Below are 23,332 nucleotides of genomic sequence, written 5' to 3'. Positions count from 1 at the left end.
TGACTCTTTATAAACAAAAAACAGATGTTCTCTAAAATCCATTATTCGAGGTTGAGCATCTTTTGTTCTCCAGAGTATTTTCTTGCTTTTATGAAAAAAAACTTCATTTAATTAATCTTTCCAATGATACATTAGCATCGTTGCTATATCAGTATCATTGGAAAAAACAAAGCATGTCAAAATTTTTTTGCAACTTCCAACAGTTTAGAGACAATTTTTGTATCAGCATCCCCTTTGTAAATATATACTTCTTGGCCATCTTGTTTAAGATGATCTGACAAAATAAAATTAACAGTGCTTTGTTGTGTGAACTTGATAGAAAACGCATATGTGAGTTCGGAACCTTATTACTTACTTTCATGACAAAATTTTGAAAAAAACCATTGCATTTTGTTCTAATTATGTGTTTATTAAATTTAATTGAAGACCTTTTAATATAACCATTAAATATAATATAAGTGGTGGCATAGTTTTTTCTTATATAGCTGATGTAGGTCGCAACAATTTTTATAAATCTCATACCTTTGTTCCAAATAACTCTGTGGAGTAAGGAACCTCTGTCAAGGACATAAATGCACAAGATGACGTTTGTACTAGACTTAAGTTGGTTGTCAGGAAGAATCACTTTGCGTAAAGATGATTTGTTTGCATTCAGCGTTAGGTTATTTTTAAATAATAGTTGTAAGATATGATATGATCAAAGTATAGTTAAGCGTCATCTCTCTTTCTGCAGTTGCTGGAAACCTATTAAAAAGGAGAGTTGAATCAACGAAATTAGTTTGTTTGTCTAATTTTACGCTATTAGTCAAAACATCCAAAGAAAAAAACGTATTCTTTTTTTTAAACTTTACTTCATTGAACTTAAGACCGTTAAGACAAGTTTATAGATAAACGCCTATGTTCTCAGCCGCGTCGCAGTTGACACGATTTTCATTGACTCACACAACACCCGTAGATAATGAATATAGTTTTCTATCATCAATATTGAATGGATTTCTTACAGCAAAACAGTCATAAAACAACTTACTATTTCATAATCACACACTAATCTTTTAATACCTATTTCTTCATTGTTTTTTATAACTCCGATGCCAAATCCAGGTAGTTTTTGGATTGCTTTATAAACACTTGCAGAATACAGATGCTCATTGTCCATAGATTGCATAAATTTTCATCAAATCCTCTACTTCTTGTTTTTTTGTTTTGTTTTTTGTAATTTATTTTTGTTCCTTTGTGTATTAAACCAACTTTGCATTTTAAAGAATGCATCAGGGTCTGCTCAATTACAAGATCAGAAGATAAGCCATCCCAATACCTTACAAATCGACGCACTGCGTGACGACCATCTAAAAATTGTTGTATAACTCCAGATTTGTTTCTGAAAGATATTGAATTTCTGGCAAGTATAGCCTGGAATACTTGGCATCGTTTTAATGTCCTAATGCGGTAAATAATTAACCATTTTTAAGATTGCTTGAAGATGCAAATACCAGTTACAAGTTCTCTCTGAAACTAAAAGTTCCTATATGGTACCAATGTAGTATATGTACAAGATTCAAAGTTTTGCAGTGCGTGATTCATATGAAGTGTAGGCTAATACGGCACATTCAAGATTTTTTAAAGCATCTAATATACCAACCTGATTAACTCTTTTTTGTTCATATCATTTTGCATTGCCATTTTATAACTGTATTCAAGTCCGGATATATCTCGTTTTGATTTGTCAACTAAAATATCTATAATATGACTCATAAATGCACTCTTGGACCAACATTTGTCCTCTTAAGGCTCTTGCAACAGCTTTTATTTTAAGCATATGTTTTACCGTATCTTCAGAGCAAACTCGCTTTAACACCGTTTTAAGGCCAGTTCCTGCTATTACTTTTCCAATTCTTCCACGAAATTTCATCATTGTGTGAAACCCTCCGAGTCGACATACTATATTGAGGTTCTAATATTTTATAACACCGAGTGTTTTCTGCCATAAAGGCTGATTAAACGTAACGCAGAGAACAACTGTTTTATATTTATTAGCTTTATCAATTATGAACAGCTGGGTAAATATATGCAAGTTTTATCTTAACAGTCAATCATAGGTAAAAACTTGATGGATGCTTTTTCATTAGTTGTTGTTGATTGTGATGTAGTATGCATCATATAACCTGACCAGTGTGGGCGAGGATTATTTTTTGAGCTAAAGAGCCATGCTACATACAAAACAATATCACTCATCTTGGGCGCACTAAATACATCAGATACAAACTTTTTATTGGTTTAAAACTTACATTTAACAAACCGTGATAGCTTGGTCCTTGATAAAGCATTATTTTAGACGACACATCAGATATATTTTTATTAAGACTTGTGTTTCAAACACATTATGCTTTCATAACTGTATTTAGAAGAAGAACATATTCTTCCTCTCTATTCAAAGAACGTTCAATCATTTTGTTAATCAATGGTAGGGACTCAACTTTAGCAATTGCTGAATGCTTGTGGTCTACCTTTTTGGTACAAAAAAAACATTTTGATTTCCAATCAAATACTTCTTCATAAAAGAATCGTAGTTTCTTTCTTGGTACACATAATGATTGATCTTTACGACTATCCACAAACTTTCTTCTTCAGCTATGATAGACTAGTACTGTTGTACTTTTATGCGTGTTCTGTTGCAACTGGAATTTAATATAACTAATAATGTGCAAAAATAACTTATCTGGTATGTTATCTTATCTTAAACCTTTTTTAATAAAAAATATATTTGTTTTTCAATTATACAAAGTATAAATAAATTATTAGAAATGATTCAGCAAAACGTCATTAATGAATACGAGTTATTATGTTAAACTGGTGTTTTAACAAACTGCGCGAAATAAGTTTTGACAAAATTTTTATTAGATGTATTTTATATTGTGTTTTACTTCCATTCTTTTTAGAAAAGATAACTTTATAAGAATTAAACTTTTTCAGTACTTTGATATGTAAAACTATCATTACCACATACTCTCGCAACTCTAAGTTATAGTTCTCATTATTTTTTGTGGTCTGAAACAAAATTAATTTTACTTTTTGGCAAAAAAAACCCCTTTTATGAAAGGGTTATGTACTTTTTTACTGGAGGTTGTCCCTCAAAAAGTGCTTGGTTTTTAAGAAGGTTGTCCCTCAAAAAGTGCTTGGTGGTAAAAGTTAATTTATTTGATACCAAGTTAAATTCCTTAACCTGAATATAGACAAAGTAATAACATTTTAGACAATTAAATAATAAGATTTTATTATAACTTTTTCAATAAATCCATGTTTTGAAAATTCGTTACTTAAAACTTATTAACAGTAAGTAGATCTGCTTTCATTTGATAGTTTTTCACCCTTCAAATATTGTATTGTAGAGCTATTTAGTTACATATAATTATCTAGTATTTGATAAACTTAAAATTTTAATACACTTACCTAATTGTACTCTAATCACTCTGTAGGGTTTTAAAACTTTTCATCGCAAAAACAATCTGAACTATTTCTACTGTATTTTAAAGACTCCCAATCAGATTTGAATAATTTTATAAATGCATTTATAAATTGTTCGACGCCATTGACCTTTTATTTAGTTGGAAAAAGACTAGGTTTAAAGTGTTAGGAGCGTTAGCTAATAGGATCTTTTTATATACAATTTTGAGCTTTACAAATATGTTTTTTCTAATTTTTGAGTGACTAGAACAACCAACCAAAAAAGTGATGTAGTCATGTTAAACAACACAAAGAGAATAAATTAAATCAAACACACTATAACAGGTTTAGCAAATTTTGACGCATGACACTTTAATGAATACAAACATTCATTAAAGAATTAGAATACAAAATTGAAGTTTCAATATTTCAGTTTACAAAATATTTTAAAAGTTTTTTGTTTTAACTAAAAAAAGTTAAAAAAAAAGTTTAATATCAATATATTTATGTTTAGCAAAAAAAAAAAAATGGAAAGCCTAAATGAGAAGAACTTCGGTGGATACGATGCGTATTTTATAAGTGAACTTTTAGATGAACATGAATGTCCTGTATGTAAAATGGCTCTTCGTAAGCCTATTCAAACAAAATGTGGTCATCGACTTTGTTTGTCATGCGCAGACGAAATGAGAAAAAGGTATTAGTTTTTGTAGATTTAAATTACAAGTAATGTGGCATGCATATAAAAATACATTTAATAGACTACATATTTCCGAACTAGGATGCATACACTAGACCAAAATATGTAAAATTATTGTTAATGCTTCCTTTTTTTTGTGTCGACGCTAACTCATCGTTGATCTAATATCAACTTTAATTTTAAAAACAGCTTGATTTGTTATATTGATCCAATGTTTTATTTATTTTGCAAAAGTTGATTTTTTTACAATATGAACACAACATTGATCCAATATATCTGACCCAATGTTCATTTAATGTAAATAGGTTTATTTTTATTCAATGTATAAAATGTAATTTGGATGTATAAAGTTCAAGAGTATTCTTTGGTAGCTATGTGGTTTCTTTTTTTAATCAGCTCTTAATTATATTAATTGTAATTATGTGTGAAGCGGTTTTTAATGCTGATTATTGTTGGTAGTCTGAAACAAAAGTAATTTATTTGAAATGAAAAAAAGTTTTTGTTTCAACAAAGAAAATTACAAGCTTAAGGTGCGTTTCCACTCATCCGTTTTTCTATGGGAACGGGAAAATAATCACATGAGCATGCGCAGTTTTCCTTTGGACAAATAAAAACTTTTTTTACGGATGCTCACGTGATTATTATTTCCCTTCCTTTCCTTTTCCCGTTGAAAAACGGATGAGTGGAAACTCACCTTAACCGGACATGGATTCAGCTATAAAATTATTTGATATATTTCAAACGTATGATGGAACTTCGGACGTTGCCGTTTAGATACAACGACCAAAAGTAGTTGAAAAAACTACTTTCGGTCGTTGTATCTAACTATGTAAAACTGCAATAAATTTTTTCAAATTTTCTTTAAAAAATTTAGTATATTATGCTTTAAACGCTAAAGGTAAGCAAGATAAAGGGGAAGTTGAGCGTTGTTTGTTAGCAGCATTTTCTGTAGATGCTTATACTGCATACAAACTTTTTATAAAACGATAACTGAATGTTGGTGAGAAATGTCTTTTTGGCATTAAAAAATAAGGTATGAAAATTATCAATATTTGATAGTGTCAAATAGAAAGTTAAATGGAAATGGAGGAGTAGAGAAGGCTCCAACCAATTATTTAACAAAGTTTCTCAATACAACATACCAAAACATGCAAGTGCAGAATCCAAAAACAAACTAGAAGATTGGATTAGTCGTAAATAGTTAATTGAAGATGACGAAAACAAAATAGAACTCTCTAAAGGGAAAACTCTCTTAATGGTTGTTATCCAACGAAATAAAGATATAAAATCAGACATGTTTTGGACAGAAGAGGGCAGTTTTATCAAAACGTAAAACAAGAGTTGACTCGACTTAGTATTGGATTAAATGTTGCGCCAGTTATTATGAAATATCTTTGAGTGTCATAAAAGATGAAGATGATTTGGTGAAGTGGAGAGTATCCGCCAACATTGACAACATTTTTGTCAATGAAATAATAGTATGCCTCTTATTTGTTAACAGACATTTTGAAAACTTTAGTTTGGAGAGTAAGGAAGGGGGGCAGATTAGATATAATGGGGCTCGTGTATTGAGATTGTGTGTGAGCAAGGTTGGTGGCAAGCTTATGTAGTCCAGCGGGAATTGATTTGAAGTGATTTCGAAAAATTTAAACCGAAGAGTTGTGTTTTGCATTTGTGAGCAGCAAAGTTTGAAAGTTGCAAGTCTTCCCAATTGTGTCTTATTTTAGTTTTAACTTTTTACATTTAGTTTATTATGAAACATTAACTAATTGAGTTATAATTAATGAACTTTAATGCGAATGTTGGTGTAAAACTTTTATCCGCGTATTTTTATACATAATGAAACGTAAATAACTTATTTTTTAATTTTTATAATTTTTTAGACATGTTTGGGTCCTGTAAAAATGGGTAGTTTTATATAAAAGCCATATATTTAGATTTAAAAAACGTGGTTGCAATTTGCTTAGATTTAGATATACACATATAGAAATATTAAAAAGACGTTGGAAAAATTTAGTTTTGTTTTTCTTCACATATTTTTAATGACGCATTTTTTTGTTACTCAACAAAAAATGCTGTCTTTAAAACGGTTTATGTTGATTTTTCAAACTTATTTTTCAAATAAGATAGGAACTAATTAATTTTAAACTTTTTTATTTTTGAGTTAACTATTATTTTTTTATAAGCCATCTCGAGCTTGATGCAGTTTAATACCAAAAATGCCAGTTTGTGTTTGGTAAAGACAGTTTGCAGTTTTTTGAAAAGAGTCGTTTTGTTTGATAAAATATTAGAACAATGAGGTTTGGAATAAAAAGTTAAAAGTGTGTACTTCAATAGGTTTATGCAAACAGCTAATGGTGATTGGGCTGTACGTGGTGACAAGGGTATTGTGTGATTTGATACCAGTTCTTTGGCGATCGGCGCTTTTAAAGTTTACTTGTTTAACTTAAACAAGTTTAAACATTTCATTAAAAAAAATTATTTGTAAAATATAACTAAAAACAAACTTAGAAAGTTAGTTTATTTTAGAATTACAAAAATATGTTTAATAAAGCAGTTAATTTTATTAATTTCGCTGTAATAGCTAAAGTATTAAAAAAAGCAATTACTACATTAAAATCAATGGTTTCCGAACTTCCTGACAACAGTTGAAAAAATGGGCTTGACTTGTAATTCAATTTTATCAGGTTAATATAACATGTTTTTAGACAAGTCTTCCCAGGTAACGGGTGCAGTTTTTTGTCTTGTATGTCCACGCATGACTATAATATTTTAGACAATTTGGTCTTGGCCGATTGCGAGTCCTTAAGGCGTTGCGGAATAAACTAAGTTTCAAAAACAAAGAAAACAAAATTATTTTTTGCGTCACTAATAACCATAAAATATTTGTTAATTGTAAAATCTCTCTTTTTATTGCACAATTTAATAAAATCAAGTATTTTCTTTGAATCGAGCTATTACAACACTATTTTGCACGTAAGTTATGTTAAATAAAATGATTTCATGAGCAGCCGCGGCGCAGTGGTAGCGCACTTGCCTCAGAAACAAAGGATCCTTGGTTCAAACCCCACCTCTGTGCAAGTTTTGCGACATCGGTTAGGAAGAAGACGTAAACTTCCAATAAAATGCTCAACCGCGGTGCTCTGTTATAAGACCGAAAGGACTTCTTGCACCACCTCAAAAAAAAATAAAAAAAACTTACTATAAAAAAAACTACCTAAACCTACTTACTATAAAAACCTACTTACTATAAAAAAAACTACCTAAAAAAACTACCTAAAATTAAAAATAACTTACCTAAAAAAAGTACTTCAAGCGTACTTGAAGTTTTTTTTTTTTAGGTAAAATTTTACTTATATAATCAAATATTTTTACGTTCCAAGGTGGTCCAGTAATTTGAGACTTTAAATACATTGTTTAATATGTATATTATCAAAATAAATTTGGTCCATAATACGCGGATTATATCTGCCTGGTCTCTAATATCGATTTTTTCAAATTAACTGATGTATTCAATTTTATGTGGCGAAAAAATAATACGTACTTTGTTTTAAACGGCTATGTAATAATTGCAGTGAGTCTAGATTAGTGTTATAAACTTGTTTTAATATTAATACATCTTAAAATATCTATTAATAAGATTTTGTAAGTGTAATTTATGTTTTTATATACTTAAAACATTAAAATATTGATATTTATTCATATATAAAATAAGAAAACTTGAAGTTTGCTAATCCTAATATGTTGGGTGCAATTGTAAATGGTACGAACTTAACTGCACATAATAACTTGTCTAATGTTATAAACCATCTTTGATAAAGGTGGAATATGCAAAAGCTCTAAAATTCGTTTCGAAGAGAATAACAAACACTGGGTACAAAATGAACCGATATCGGTTCAATTTGTAATTGGTAAGAATATTCTTTTAACTGCCTTCATTGATAAAAATAACTCTGCTCTTATTCAATTGTAGTGTCCAGACCCCAGGTGAATTACGATTCTTCAAGTAATAAAACAAAGATATGAAGTTTGGCACCATTAGTTGCATCTTTTTTATCTTCCTAACTATTGCTTGCATCGGATTGTAGTTTGCACCAAGGTGGTAAAGAAAAAGAAGCCAAAGCTGCTTTACAATTATTAGAATATATGAGTTTTTGAATAAAAAATAATTTTAAACCAAAATTTTTATATTATTATATACAAAAAAAGGTTTAAGGTTTAGGTTCTTTTTTATATGGATGATATATTGGTTTCCTGAAATAATAAAAAAAGAACTAGAACTGCATAAAAACACCATAGATTAGTAATATAATATGTGTTTAATTTCTTAAATGCATAAAATCATTTTTCAGAATGCCACATTTATATTAGTCTTGTTTATAACTTTGATAATTTAAGAAATTTAACATGTTATCTTAACCGTGATATAATCGTGAATACCGTTATCAGTTATTCCAGGTATCACAATCAAGCTAATAAAAATTCTTAGTACCTTTACATTTGTAGTGTAATAATAATGAATGCTGTAATTATGGGAGTAATCAGGTAAAGTTATTACTTTAGAACAGTTTATCTTTATTATGGTTAATAAAATATGTGGTTGCTAAGCAATTTAGGTATCCATAGCAACCCAAAATTAAATCTAATTTCACCATTGATAGCGCAACCTTATATTAGCTAACAGTGCAGTCTTTTTAATATGAGGAGTTATTAGTTTTGTCCAGTAAGAAGTAAATTCTGCCCCACTGTGAATTGCATTTTAAAAAATTTGACTTTTTGTGTATTTTTTAAATAATAAATATTAAGTTAGAAATTCTTACCTTGATGAAACTTTTTATTTAATACCGTTTTCTTTCGTTTAAAACAACAATCTTTCAAATTATGCGATTGAAATTAGTATTTTCTGAGGTGGTGCAACATTGTATTTTTATTTTGGATTATCTGCATTTTTTATACTTTTGTAATATATATGTAATCAAAATAAGAAACGTTTTTCTTTTTTTAGAAATAAGGGAGTCTTAATTTGTCCATTGGACAATAGCATTTTGGATTCCAGCGAAGTAACTATTTTTAACTTAGTTTATTAATTTTAATTTTTGAAATCAGTTTATATAAGTTATTGTAATTATATAGAAAAATCTATTTTTTGTTTTTCAAAAAATGTGTCTGTTACTAACAATTGATAAAATGTTTTCTCATAGATTTTTTCCGATGCAGCTATTGAAAGAGTTATAATGCAATTAAAAGTTAAATGTAGTAATTTTTCAAGTGGTTGTGAATGGACCGGAGAACTAAAAATACTTAATGTATGTTAATTAAATTTTATTCAAAATTAATTCATGCAACAATTTTACTAAATCTCGGTGTTGAAAAGCCTAAAAACATTCTTCATTAATGTTTTTTTTTTAGTATGACTATTATTACTATTTGAAGAGCGTTTTGCTAAAAGAGTTAAAGCGTTCATTTCATTGTTTTGGAAAAAAAATACAAATCTAACTGTCTGGCAAAATATGTTTTGAAAATCAATAGATTTTTAAACGTAAACAAAGTTGATGAAGAGTTTTTTTATTCATATTGACATAGTTTGAGTACTTTTTTAGTCAAGAAACCGAACCTTTGAAAATCACAATTTTGGAACAATAGCTTAGTTGCATTTTTAAAACTCGCTCTTCACTTATAAATGGAATTGTAAAATATAAGTGATTTTATAACAGTTTAACTGCAGACCAAAGTTTTTTGATTTACTATGGTATTCTACTTGATGACAACTATGACAAGATTTTTAACCCATATGCAATAAAACATAGAGGGATAAATGCTACGATTTAAAACAGTTTAGCAAATTTTTTAAACTTAATGTAACCTAATAATTAATTATAATGTAATCTAATAAGTAGTTAATTAGTTAATAGTTAAGTTAATGTAATCTTATAAGATTTTATTGCATTTAAAAAAATTATTGTTTAAATGTTTTAAAGTGGTTGTTCTTTTAGATAACTTTGTAGAGATAAAAATATTATTTATAAAAAAAGGCTATTTTAAAAATTATTGTTATTTTAAAGTAATTTAAATAAGTTCTTTTTTTTTAAGAAACATTTGGGTTCTTGCGAATATCAAACATTAAAATGCCTTAACATACTGTGCTCTACATCACTTTTGCACAAGAATCTAAAAGAACACATGGAAAAACATTGCGTTTATCGTTCGGTTACCTGTCAAAATTGCAAACAGAAGATTATTTTTCGTGAGAAGCAAGTAAAAGCACTCATTTATTTTACTTCATTTTTAATTCTGCTAATACTTATATTTTGTTTTCAAAAAATAAAATTCAACTTGAAGTTTGTTATCACACACACACATGAACACAAACACACACACACACACACACACACACACACACACACACACACACACAAACACACACACACACACACACACACACACACACACACACAAATACACAATTTTTGAGTTTTTTAAACACCTTCTGGACTTCTTACTCGGGCTAGTTATGGCTATATCAAAATATTATAGCGTCTGCATAATATTTTGATAACCACAACATACTTTTATAAAATGACCACGTTCCTGAACTTTGACAAGACAAAAAAAAAAAACTATAGGAGTTTCTAACTTTTGCCGTAACATACAATAAAAGTGTTTGTAGCGAGAAAACTCAGACCAGATATTATTTATTCTCCTAAAAGTTACGTTTGGTTGCCAGATTTGAAATAAGATTTAAATTAAATGCGTTGTTTAGGTCAAAGGAACATCATAGTTCAATAATATGATCTGTTTTGATTTTTATAGGCAGTTTTTCAAAATTCATCGAATCATAAATTTTTAAACACAACATTTTTGTAAATTTTTGGTGAAAGTTTACAGAAATGTTGCCTTTTGACGACTTTATTTGAGTAATATGTACAAGAACAGATTAGAACTAGGATCTATATTGGGTTGAAGTACTTTTTTTCATAAATTTTTAACAAAAATTAACTTTATGCTGTCTAGCAAAGTTGATTTAAGTTGACTCAAAAATAGTTTTATTTAAAATCATTTTTAGGGGTAGTAAAAAAGTTTTAAAAATTATATAAAAAAGAGAAAAATGCGGTATGATGCAGTAATGGTGTAGTGGTAGAGTGCTCTCTTCATATACGAGAAGTTCCGAGTTCGATTCCCACCACGTCCGCGCTCAACTTGTTTATCCGCACAGCGTCAAGGTTCGTCAAGGTTCGTGTTTCGAAGTTATAGAGTTTAGAGAGGGTTATAACAACAATTGAGTAGCGTCTTAAATAGCCTTCTCGGTCTTGGGGATGTGAATTAACATATATATATATATATATATATATATATATATATATATATATATATATATATATATATATATATATATATATATATATATATATTAGTAGAAAATCACTTAACAAAAAAAAAAAAAAAAAAAAAAAAAATTTTGTTAAGTGATTTTCTACTAATATATAATTGCTCTGTTATTTTAAGAACATTGAGCACTCTATTGTGTAGAATACTTTTTAAAGTTGTTTAAATATATATATATATATATATATATATATATATATATATATATATATATATATATATATATATATACTTTTTTTTCTTTTTTTTTTCTTTCTACTACTCGGTTTTTTAATAACAGTAAGCATTCATTTTATAAGTTATGAAGTTTTGAGAAGCATATTTTTAATATGTGGATTTGTTGAAGAAACGGTGGTTGAAATATTGTTTTTCTTCACTTTTTTTATTGATATAATTTTAAGCAATATGTCAATAACGAGTAATAACATTATTGTAACTGACCGTGACTTTAAGGGATGCAAAGTTGAATTAATTTATGATATTTTAAATTTAATGAATTCTTTTTAAAAAATCTTGTATGCAAGTAAGTATGCATTTAAGTATGAATTTACCTTACTGTTGTGCTGAAATAACCAAACTAGGTTGCTAACTTCGTTATTTTTAAGTATTTATAAATTTATCTTTAAAACAAACTGTTTAGCTCCGCTCGCTTTTAGATAACTACGAAGAGACTAGATAACATCAGTTATTAAATCAGTAAATACTAAGAAATACCTGAAATACTGAAGAGAGAGAGATAGACAGAGTGAGAGAGAGAGAGAGCGAGAGAGAGAGAGAGAGTTTGACGGGGTTTCTAAGACACTGCGTTAAAAAAAGTTAAAAAGATACACAATAAATCATTAAAACTTATTAAAAAATTTAATATGATCTAACCAAAAAATTTAATATGATCTAACCAATCTTGTAAATTTTTTTGTAAAATACAGTAAAATCTTGTAATTTTTTTTGTAAAATACAGTAAAACTCAAATCATATCTAAATTTACTAAATTAAAATCATTTTTTAACATGATTTTTATTTAGTAGACAAACTAAGAAATTAATTAAACAATTACAAAATCGTTTTTAAAAGGAAATAGTTTAATTAGATAAGGTTTGAATTTATATAAAAAATAATGTCATTTAGTATACGAAAATTATTATTAGTTTCGATGAAAACCTAATAAAATATGAAGTGACTAAGATTAAAACTATAAAAGTTCTCTAAAAATTAATTCCTTTTGATAATAATAATAAATTTATTAGTCGCAATATCATAAAATATCAGAAAGAATTTTAAGAAATAAAAAAAGAGTAAAAAATCGATTAATAAAGTTCTAATTCAATTTAAATATTAAAATCTTCTTAGATTGATGATGCTAAAAGAATTACGAAAAAAAATTGAAATTTGTAACTTGGAAAAAAATATTATAATTAATTGTGGTATTATTATTTAGATTCTATAATAAGATTCATACTTTTATTTGCCGGGGCCGAAGCCGTAGCCGGGGCCAGTTTGCACTAATTCTTATATTTAGTCTTGTTTCTAAAATATACACCAAAAAAGATAATACAGGATATTTACACCTCCTGCCAACTAAACTTAGTGACACCGCTTGACTAGTATAGATCAAAATCTTATCCTATATGTTGCCAAGTAATAATATTTTAAAACACAGAAATAACATCATAGAAACATTTATAAACTATAAGTGCATAAAACGTAATTATTGAAAACTTTAAATAAGATCATTCAGAAATACAAAATAAATTGTGCAATTTTTTTTAAATAACAATAATGGTTACTTTTATTAATAAATATTACACCAATGTTGCAATTCTCAACGTTCTTTGATATAGTTTTCGATGGTTGCGGTTATATGTGTTTAAAAGTATCTACAAACCTAATATTTTTTATTTTTATCAGTCAGCTATATAAACAAAAATTTTCTGTGTAATCATGCTTTCAAAATTGTTGACCTATAAAGCAAAAGTTCGAGGAAAAGATGAAAAAGTTGTTAAAATTTTCGCATTTAAGCGCAAACCGCACTAGATATAAACAAAGATGATAATTTGGATTTTAAGATTTCGAATAGCTACTGGCTTTTTCATTTTTTTTTTCATTTTACAATTGTTAGTTATTGTTAAATTAGATTTAAGAAATTATTTTCCATCCACCCTTTCATCAAGATGGCGTCCGTCCGCCCTCCCTCTCGTTTATTAGACTTGGAACAAAACTGCAACCAACCCCTCCCTCTTTTTGCATTAAATACGCGGAACTATTTAAATCTGGTTAAAGTATGGAAACTTTCATAATTTAATATTAAAATTTCTATTTATTAAAGCTAAAGGATTAGTACGTATCTTACATACGTAAGCAAAAAAAGACAAAAACCCAACTTAGGGATTCTCTAAATATTACACAACGCTAAGTTTAGTTAAAAAACGGTAGTAAAAGATCTTAAGTTCTTTAACGCGACAATTATTATTAAACCTTTGCGCACTAGTATTTGTCACAGGTACTGTCATCCATCAATTTCGATACCGTACCTCACAACAGATTATGTTTTAAGCTAACCAGTTATGAATTTAACAGTAAAGCACTTAGATAGTGCAATGATTTTGTATGTAAAAGAGTGCAACCTGATATCTGGAACAGTGAATTTTCAAATCGGTTACCAGTTGCAGGTGGAGTGCCACAAAGCTCTGTCTTTGGTCCGTTTATGTATACTGTTTAGATAAACGACTTACCGAATGAGTTTTCAACTAAGTGTAAAATGTATACTGGTTATTTAAAACTAATTAACATAATTAGATCATTTTCGGATATACGACTCAAAATAATTGAATATAGAAAAAACTCAAAACAAATTAATGACATGGTCAAACTAAGGCTTATAAAATTTAACGTTAGCAAATCTAAACGCTCGCATGTTGGTAGCAAAGATAGTAGTTATCATATACACAATGTATGATTAGATGTTAAACAGAGTTTAAAAACCTGAAACAAAAATGGAAAAAGATTTAGGTTTCAAAAGACTTATAATGGTCTATTCATGCTAGTTATATGTTCAGTAAAGCTTATAAAATATTAACAATAATAAAACATTCATTTAAAAACGTAGATATAAACGCGTCTAAACCATTATACACCTCTCTTGAAAGAACGCATCTAAACAACACAACATCGGTGTGGTAAGTTTACTTATACAAGATAAAAAAAAAACGAAAAAATACATATTAAAGCATAACCAACAAAACGTTTTTAAGGAAAAAACTATGAAACAAGACTAACCTATTTTAAATTAACAGCTCTTGAATAAAAAACCGCATTGACCTAATAAAATTTTACGAAAGGGTAATTTATGTAGATAATTTAACTCAGAATACCAACCTTATTCAATAGTTTTATATACAAGATGTCATAATATTATGCTTCGTGGACGATTTGTGCAGCCGTGGCGCAGTGGTAGTGCACTTGCCTCAGAAACGTAAGATCCGTGGTTCAATCCCCACCTCTGGGTAAGTTTTGCGACAACGGTTGGGAAAAAGGCGTAAACTTCCTATTAAATGCTTCTCCGCGGTGCTCTGTGATAAGACCGTAAGGTCTTCGTAGCCCAACGGGCATTGGAACATTTAATCAACGTTTAGTTAGTGTTCTTTCTAAACGTTTAGATTTAATTTAGTTTCGATCTAGAACGTAGGTCAATCGAATGTTCCATTTTTTTAAGATTATTCACCTCCCCAAGGCCCGAGGGGGGCCACTACAGTCGAGGAGGCTACTCATTTTTTTTGTTTTTTTTTATTTTTTAGTTGTTTTTCGTGGTGCAACCCTCTCTCAACTCTTTAACTCCGAAACACGAACCTTGCCAAGCAAGGCAGCTGCGCGGAGAAACTAAGTTGACGGCGGTACTTCCAGGGACGTGGTGGGAGTCGAACTCCGAACCTCTCGCTTACAAAGCGAGCGCTCTTACCACTACACCACTACCGCATTTAAACTATATCTAAATGGTTAGTTTTAAATGTTCTTTAAATTCAATCTAAATCTTTCGTTTTGAAAGCATTCCGAATTTTATAAATTCAAATTTCTTTAATTTGTGCTTCTTTAAATAAATTAGCGCCGTAAAGTTAAACGTTGCAGCGCGTTATCTAAGTCATAAACAAATCAAACGTTAAAAATATTTTTTTTTTATATATTAGTCAAAAACAAATGTACATAAATTTTTAAGTATTATATTGCATTATCGTCATCATCATCGTCATCATCACAATCGTCTCCAGGTCGATCAGCGTCGTCTTTGGTGGAATCAAGCAAACCAGCCTCTGCGTCCTGAAAACTGAAAATATGTGCATAGCCTTTCCCAGTTCCACCTAATCGGAAGGGAGCCATTCTAAGGTGGGAACCAATACACGAATGTATTTCTGATACAGAAGACGTACAATCTCGTTTCAAAACACATTCTACAAATAATAAAAATAACTCAATCTAAATCATTTATTCAACAATTTTATAAAGCCATAGTTTTATAGATTTAAATTTTTGTTAAACTAGTACAGTGTACACTGAGTAGATATAAATTACACTGAATTTAAATTTAATTTTATTTAAAAAAATAAAAAATACACATATTTTACCGACAACAAGTTGACACAGAGCAGTGTCTCTAAACGGAAGCTTTCTCAGAGAACCTTTTCCATCCATACTCAAATGAGACATAACAAAATTTGTAAAAAGTCTTTTCAATAGATTCTTTGAAGTATCTTTAATTGATGATCCTCCAATTCGTGAAAGAAGGCGAATCTACAAAGAAATTATTCATAAACGCTACATTTTATTAGATATAAGATTCCAATTAGAATAAAAGTCAATCCACCTTAGTAAAAGTAAAATATATTTTGTGACATCAAAAATAACATTTTATATACGTTTAAAACTTTTCTGGTTGTCTTTACTGAAAGTAAAGATAAAAATATTTAGCTATACACTTACTAAAATTGTTCGATTAGCAAGAACTCCACATTGCTCCTCTAAATTACTGTACCCATCCAATGTTCCAATAGCTCCACCAATAACCTCTAGATGGACTTGAGCAACAGGCTCTAAACTTGGTATCGTCATCGTTTCCACTGCTATCCGTAAAACTTTAATTTCGTTGGCCATATTTGATAATTGATAGAGAACTTTTCGCTGAAACTCTGTAAAATATAAATTTATTTATATAATAAAAATAAAAAAAATAAACTTATAACTTTCCATATTTTGCAGTTATAGGTTGATAACAGATAATTTGCTTAACTGCAGGGCAACTGCAGTGTCCACCGTAAAAAAAAAGCACTCAAATTAGAAAATATGTTATTAAATAATATGTAAATAAATAAGGTTTGATATCTTACTCCTATTATCCATTTCATTTTCTTGAGGAGCAGTTAATACACTCAATATCTTGTTTGAATGAAACTTTTATTCAATTGAAAAGGTGGTACTGAGAGTTTCACTGCAATAAAAATAACGATACAAGTACAGGCTTTTTAAATATATATTATATATAAAAAGCATTATATTTAATATTTATAAATATTTTTTTTTATAAAACATTACATTTTTGCAGTTTATACGTCAGACCTTAATTACTATACTATACAACAACATACTATATACAAATATTAACTAATATCAAAATAAGTTGAGAGTGTTTGAGAGACATAAATGGTACTAAAACAAAATGAGATAATGGTTTCTTTAGGTAAAAATCTTGAATAAACCTAATAATTATAATTTATAAATCAAAATCATAAATGCAATTAAAGTGAAAAATTAAATATTACTTGATAGTACATTGTCTTTCGATATGGCAGCTCTGCGCCTGTATATTGGTATCTTTGAATTTAATATCCGGGCTAACAAAAAAAGAGAGTTTGATAGGGCTGATTGGTTAGCTACAATGTCAACAACTATATAGTTAAATTATGCTTGCAAAGTTATTTTCAATGTAAATTAATTAAAAAAATTGCTTTGCACGTTTATCTTAAAAGGAAAATGACACTAAATATGTTCATAAGTAATAAAAATTACTAGGTCAATCTATAAGTGAAGAAGGTCTATATCAAAGATATAAATTTAGACATCTTACTTGATTGATCAATATTATTGTCTTTTGTTATTGTAGCCATGCTTGATTAGAATAAAGGTATCTTGGAATTACTGCTTAAGAGACCAGGTGACTGTTGAAGCGGCGAAGGTTTATCTAAAATGTAAATCCTAACTTATATTGTTTGAGATATAATCGTAACAAATTACTATTAGTATTCAAAGAAATAAAGACAATTTAATAAAGACAACTTACATGCTTGATCAATTTTGAAATTTTGTGGTACCATATCCACAATCTTTTTGTTCAACGAACTGTTTAATGCTAACATTTTGCTTAGTTTAGCAGGTGGCTGTGGAAATGCAGATAGTTTGACTATTTTAAAAATAAATTACAACTACAGTAAATGTAAAAAATTATTATAAATAACTGTTTTATTAAAAAACACATACACATAATAATGCTATGGCTATTATTATCACCAGGGCTTAAGGCAGAGGTTCAAATACTTCAGCTACTGCTCCACTTCTTATAAAATTACTACCTGTTGGTAGCACCAACATCAAAGCTCTGATTATAAATATTATTTCTTTGCTCCTACTTACATCATACTTATTATTATGTTTATTGTAACAAATTAGCTAACTTGTCAATATTCTTACTTTTTGCATTAACATTAACATCTACTTCTTTCTCGCCTAAATTATAAAAAAAATGTTTTAATATAATTGTATAAATTAGCGTTAGTAATATTAACTCCAAATGAAAAAATAAGTTTTATTTCAATTAGAATAATGCAAAATTATAAATTATTAATTACTTGGTAGTTATTATATTTTTTATGTATTATTTGGCAGTTTATATATTTTGTAACATTATTATCTATATAGTTAGAAGTTTCAGGAGAAATAGGTAGAGGTAGAAACAGAATAACTTGGAAAGAGTGTGTTTCAGATGATATGAAAAAGCTACATTTAAGGAAAGAAGATGTTCAAGACAGTGTATGTTGGAGAAATGGCATTATGAGAAACGTCCAACCCGTGCAAGCACGGAAACAAGGACGCTAAAACAATAATGATGATATAAACATAAACTAATTAAAAAGAACCTTCAAAAAAAGTTGCAAAGTCAGCACGCTTGCGCTTTTTTGTTAACTGCTGATCATTCTTCAGCTGATCCTCTTCTTCAGTTTCTGTTGTTAAATTGTAACTATTACAATCCTCGTAGCAATCTGTAAAATAAATAACAAAACTTATCCAAAGCAGATATTGCCAAGTAAATTTTTTTAACAAGTAATGGATAAATTATTTAACATTTTACAAATGTAAATTATAAAAAATAACAACTCAATAATATATGAAGCTGTTGTCAAAAAATAAACACCAAACCTGACGTAATTTTTATTTTTATTAGTCTAAAAAGCCGCCAATTTTCATTAGGTTTTACCCCTTCCTTCATTAACTTAAACGCATTCATTTTGGATGGTGGCCACATCACTACTTTTCCTTGCACCCATGCGGAAGGCAAGACTCCTTCTTCTTCACGATTGTCTTCTACCAAACAGCCCGGTGATATGACATTTTGCTAAAATGTTATTACTCTTTTTATTTGTAAAAACTGTGTTAAAAGTGTTTTAAATAAGTTTAGCCATTTACTAATACATACTATACAATACTATTTTATAGATATATTTGTTTACTTATTATTATTATTAACACTTGCTCCAGCTAAACAAGACATCAAGAGAAATTATTAGCAGAAGAGAACGTTATAAAAAATTTTCTATATATTTATTACTCTTTAAAATCTAAAAGAATAATATCTTTTTAATTATTATAATTAATGTTAAGATTTACAATAAAAGTAAATGAAATCAAAGCAAAATAATATTTTTTTAAATATTAAAAAGTTAAAACAAAAACAAAGGAAAATATACTCATAATCTAATATAACTTAAATAGATTAACAAATTGACTTGCACCAATAAAATTAAAAAAAAAAAAGACTTCCTCTAAATATGAAGATAAAAAATATATAGCTGATATGAATATGAATATGATATAAATAGTAAGATAAAAAATATATAGCTAAAGAAATTCAGTCCTATTGCTAATATACAATTAAACATCTTCATTAAATTAAAAAACATATTAAGCATATTAAACATATGTACATAAAACATAATAACAACTAATTAGAGTGATAAAGCCATAATAAAATAAGAGTGATAACCATAATAAAATAATTAGTAAAATAATTTAACACTCTTTTGAATGAAGAAGAGGCATCAACACAAAACCGCCATTACAGGGAAGCTTTAGAACCTTTCTCTCAATTTCTGTAAACTTCACATTTTTTGATTTTGAATGCTTATAATGATTGTTCACAAAATAAATGTCTAGGAGGTCAGAGGAGCATGGCTCAATGAAGAATGGATGCAAATTAGCAAAACTGAATATATAACACATACATGAATCTTTTTGAACTTCATATATTTCTACAAACTGTCTATTTTTTAGTTGAGCAAACGAATCTCTATACGCTGTTGATAATTTAAAAACTGGGTTTGTTGCATTTGCAATGTCAGAGTATTTATGGACGTTTTCATATTCTTGAATTCTTTTTGCTACTTGTACAGCAGGATTTGAAGAACCTCTCACATATCTCTTTAACGTTTGCAAATAATTTTCAAAGGGAAAAGCACTGATATTATCAAGCGGTGAATTAAAAAATTCTACATCATCTCCTATATGCAGCAAATGATGAATATTATACACAACAAAATAATTACCATATAATTGTTGAGAATTTTCAACAAAATGTCTAAGCAAATCTTTGGCATAGTTCAACATGTTATTTCTTCTGTCGTTTGATGGTGTGAGCAGAATTGATGCAGCGACAGAAAGTGTTAAAAAATGTTTGTAACGCTCAGGATCCAAAATTCCTTTCAAGACAACAGGCCCTGTGTATAATAAGAATTGCCGGAATTCAGTGGCCTTCCATCTATCTAGGTCCAATAAAGATCTAGGGCGTCTAGCAAACTCACTTGGTATGCATTTTCGTAGATCCAAAAGGTTTTCCGAAATTTGCAATATGTTATTGTTGCTTAACTTAACTTTTCTATCACCTTTTTTCAAAGCTTGAAGTATACGACGCATGACACCTAAGCAGATCAAATGCATATAGTCAAGTGGGAATATGCTGATACATTGGTCTGTTATTTCATTTAAAGGTGAAGCTCCATGTTGATGACTTCCTAGGAATTCAAGATTTTTAAAACTGTCATCTGTGCGCCTTCCAGCATTGAAGCAATCAGGAGAAACAAACGTGGTTTGCCTGTTAGTTGACGTACCAACAGCAAGACAACGTTCACATGCATGCAAGCCATTGTGACCAACAATATTTTTCAGAAAAGATCTTGCAGGAGCATCACAAATAACTGAGTGCAAAATAACTGTGTAATTTTTACCATTATGAGTGACACCATTACACTTTAAAAACTTATACTCATCTATAAAATCCTTTAAAAACTCATTAACAGAATTTGGCTTACTATCTCCTTGATATAAAGCAACAATCATGGGTGAATTATGATTAACAGCAGAGAGAATTGGCCAAAATTGCCTTTTAGACGATCTCAACAATGGTATACCGTCAACATTTATTTGCAGATTGAGTACATTGCTGCAAATGTCGTGATTTATTGCATTCTGTAAACATTTGGTAAGGCCAAAATAAATGTATTGGCCACCACACTTTTCCTGAACTTGTATAGCTAGAGGTGTTTGCAAAAGAGTTCGACTATCTTTAGGCAGCTCGCACCCATATCTTCTCAACAAGGCTAGTAATCCATTACATGATAAACGTGTGAGTTTTGCATTTACAACCCATTGAGCTAGATTGTATTGAAAAGATCCATTGTCAACAAGCTCCATATCACAATAATGTTCATCGTCTGAGCTGCTATTGGGCGGTATTATGTCAATATCAATATCATCAATATCACAATAATTTTCATCATCAGAACTACTATGAGGTTGTACTATGTCATTGTCAAGTTCATAGGAATCATTAAGTATATAGTTAGTGCTATTATCTGAAATAGAAGATAAACCACACACATTTTCTGCATCTGTTAAAGAATTTGATAACCCAGGAGGTTCACATTCACAGCAACTATTTGCATCTTTAACAACCTTTCTATATTTTCGCATATACTCTGCTTTTGCACTCATAACTCATACGAATGAATCTAAAGAATCAATAAAACAAAATATCAGATGATGTAAAATAATAGGTAATAAAATAGAATTAAAAAGAAAGCAAAGTTATTAACCAAATCAATTGCCATTCATAGTTATAAATTACCTAATTATCAATTTGTATCCTCCTTTTATAATATATATTATTATTATGAAACATTGATGAAATAATTGATAATATTATCAAAAGGATTATATCCCTAAAACATCCGTTAACTCAATTTAGTTACTACCAAATAAAAAGTTATATTATTTTTTTTAAACCACAAACTACATAATTTAAGATTCATATAAATTTATAGTTTTAAAACATAATAAAAGATTCAAAATGTCCGACTCCTTCTGTGCGAACTTAATTAAGTTATATAACTTAATTAGTTCCGTACGGAAACTGTGTGATTTAGCTTTTAAACGCTAACTAAACATTCAGAACTTGTTTAGAATAGATTCCTAAACGTTTAGAACGGCGTAAATGTCATATAAACGTAATCTAAACCAATTTTAAATCAGCGAATGCCCGTTGGGAGGGCACTTAAAGAAGAAAAAAAATCTCGATATTAAAATTATCTTGTTCTATCTCCACTTATTGAAAATATTGCGCTATTGAAAGTTTCCTCAGAATAATGTTTTTCTACTATATTAAAACCTAATTTACAAGTGAAAAAGTTGTAGAGAAAAATAAATTAAAAAAAAATTTATTTATGCCATCTCATAAAGTTTTTATTTTTTTAATTATTTTATCTCAAAACTAAAAAATTTAGAGATAGAACAAGATAATTCTAACGTCGCGAATTAATAAAAAAAATCCAAAGAGATACTACTTACCAACAAACAGTGTTATTAACAGTAATAATGGTTATTGTACCTAAACACAGTTATTATTAAATAAATAAACTCGATTTTCATATCAACTAATCTGGCCGCTTCATTTAGATCTACGGACTATTTTTGTATATTTTTAAACGCTTAACTTACATTTGTTATTATTTGATACAAATTAGCCAAATAAAAACAAATTCAAAGTTTGATATTTTGTCCCTTAATTTTGGAGCTTCAATTTTTTCCTCTCTTTTCGAATTTCTTTAAAGAAGTTTCGGTTAAAGTTCTTACTATATCTAAAAAGCTTTAAAAAACTTTATAACTTTATGGAAGCCCTTTTAATGTTACTTCCGACTTCCTGCTGAAATTTAATAACAAATTCCAGAGTTGTTACGACATAATATGTCTGGCAGATCTGTCGACATATTTTCAGACATATTTTCTGCCGACATAAAATATGTCCCACATATTTTCGATTGACATATTTTGACATAATTTTATGTCTGAATTATTTTCTGCTGACATAAAATATGTCAGACATATTTTTTATCGACATATTTTGACATAATTTTATGTCTGAATTATTTTCTGCTGACATAAAATATGTCAGACATACTTTCTGTCGACATATTTTGAAATAATTTTATGCCTGAATTATTTTCT

At 28.6% G+C, this 23,332-nt stretch overlaps 3 protein-coding genes across 8 annotated transcripts in view; 1 reads left to right on the top strand and 2 right to left on the bottom strand.

Annotated features, from left to right (window-relative positions):
* LOC136083983 (TNF receptor-associated factor 5-like) overlaps nucleotides 1-23,332 on the top strand; it is a 146,431-nt gene that overhangs the window by 44,777 nt on the left and 78,322 nt on the right. For all 5 annotated transcript variants that reach the window (XM_065803965.1, XM_065803967.1, XM_065803964.1 and 2 more), the window contains exons 2-5: nucleotides 3,956-4,135; nucleotides 9,144-9,198; nucleotides 9,340-9,444; nucleotides 10,229-10,393. In XM_065803965.1, the coding sequence (XP_065660037.1) occupies nucleotides 3,969-4,135; nucleotides 9,144-9,198; nucleotides 9,340-9,444; nucleotides 10,229-10,393 (492 nt within the window). In that variant the 5' untranslated portion in view covers nucleotides 3,956-3,968. The remainder of the gene's footprint in view (nucleotides 1-3,955; nucleotides 4,136-9,143; nucleotides 9,199-9,339; nucleotides 9,445-10,228; nucleotides 10,394-23,332) is intronic.
* LOC136083984 (uncharacterized) lies at nucleotides 15,711-19,364 on the bottom strand. 2 transcript variants are annotated; one of them, XR_010640260.1, is made up of 7 exons: nucleotides 18,977-19,364; nucleotides 18,697-18,819; nucleotides 18,251-18,286; nucleotides 17,844-17,963; nucleotides 17,631-17,744; nucleotides 17,326-17,397; nucleotides 16,937-16,994 (listed from the first exon to the last, which is right to left on the bottom strand). XR_010640260.1 is itself a non-coding variant. In XM_065803968.1 (5 exons), the coding sequence occupies exons 2-5, from the start codon at nucleotides 16,904-16,906 to the stop codon at nucleotides 15,731-15,733; spliced, it is 615 nt and encodes a 204-aa protein (XP_065660040.1). In that variant the 5' UTR covers nucleotides 16,907-16,994; nucleotides 17,326-17,397; the 3' UTR covers nucleotides 15,711-15,730. The 2 variants fall into 2 exon arrangements, 1 of the variants encoding a protein (XP_065660040.1); XM_065803968.1 differs by lacking the exons at nucleotides 17,631-17,744; nucleotides 17,844-17,963; nucleotides 18,251-18,286; nucleotides 18,697-18,819; nucleotides 18,977-19,364 and adding exons at nucleotides 15,711-15,960; nucleotides 16,135-16,300; nucleotides 16,490-16,695 and having other exon boundaries at nucleotides 16,894-16,994.
* Nucleotides 19,803-22,091, bottom strand: LOC136083982 (uncharacterized). The gene is made up of 2 exons (XM_065803962.1): nucleotides 21,957-22,091; nucleotides 19,803-21,840 (listed from the first exon to the last, which is right to left on the bottom strand). Exon 2 carries the CDS (start codon nucleotides 21,821-21,823, stop codon nucleotides 19,847-19,849), a length of 1,977 nt encoding a protein of 658 aa, XP_065660034.1. The 5' UTR covers nucleotides 21,824-21,840; nucleotides 21,957-22,091; the 3' UTR covers nucleotides 19,803-19,846.

The sequence above is a fragment of the Hydra vulgaris genome, chromosome 08 (genome assembly GCF_038396675.1).
Source record: "Hydra vulgaris chromosome 08, alternate assembly HydraT2T_AEP".
Lineage (NCBI taxonomy): Eukaryota > Metazoa > Cnidaria > Hydrozoa > Anthoathecata > Hydridae > Hydra > Hydra vulgaris.
The sequence above is the reverse complement of the archived record's forward strand: the minus strand, read 5'-3'. Positions and strand labels throughout refer to the sequence as shown.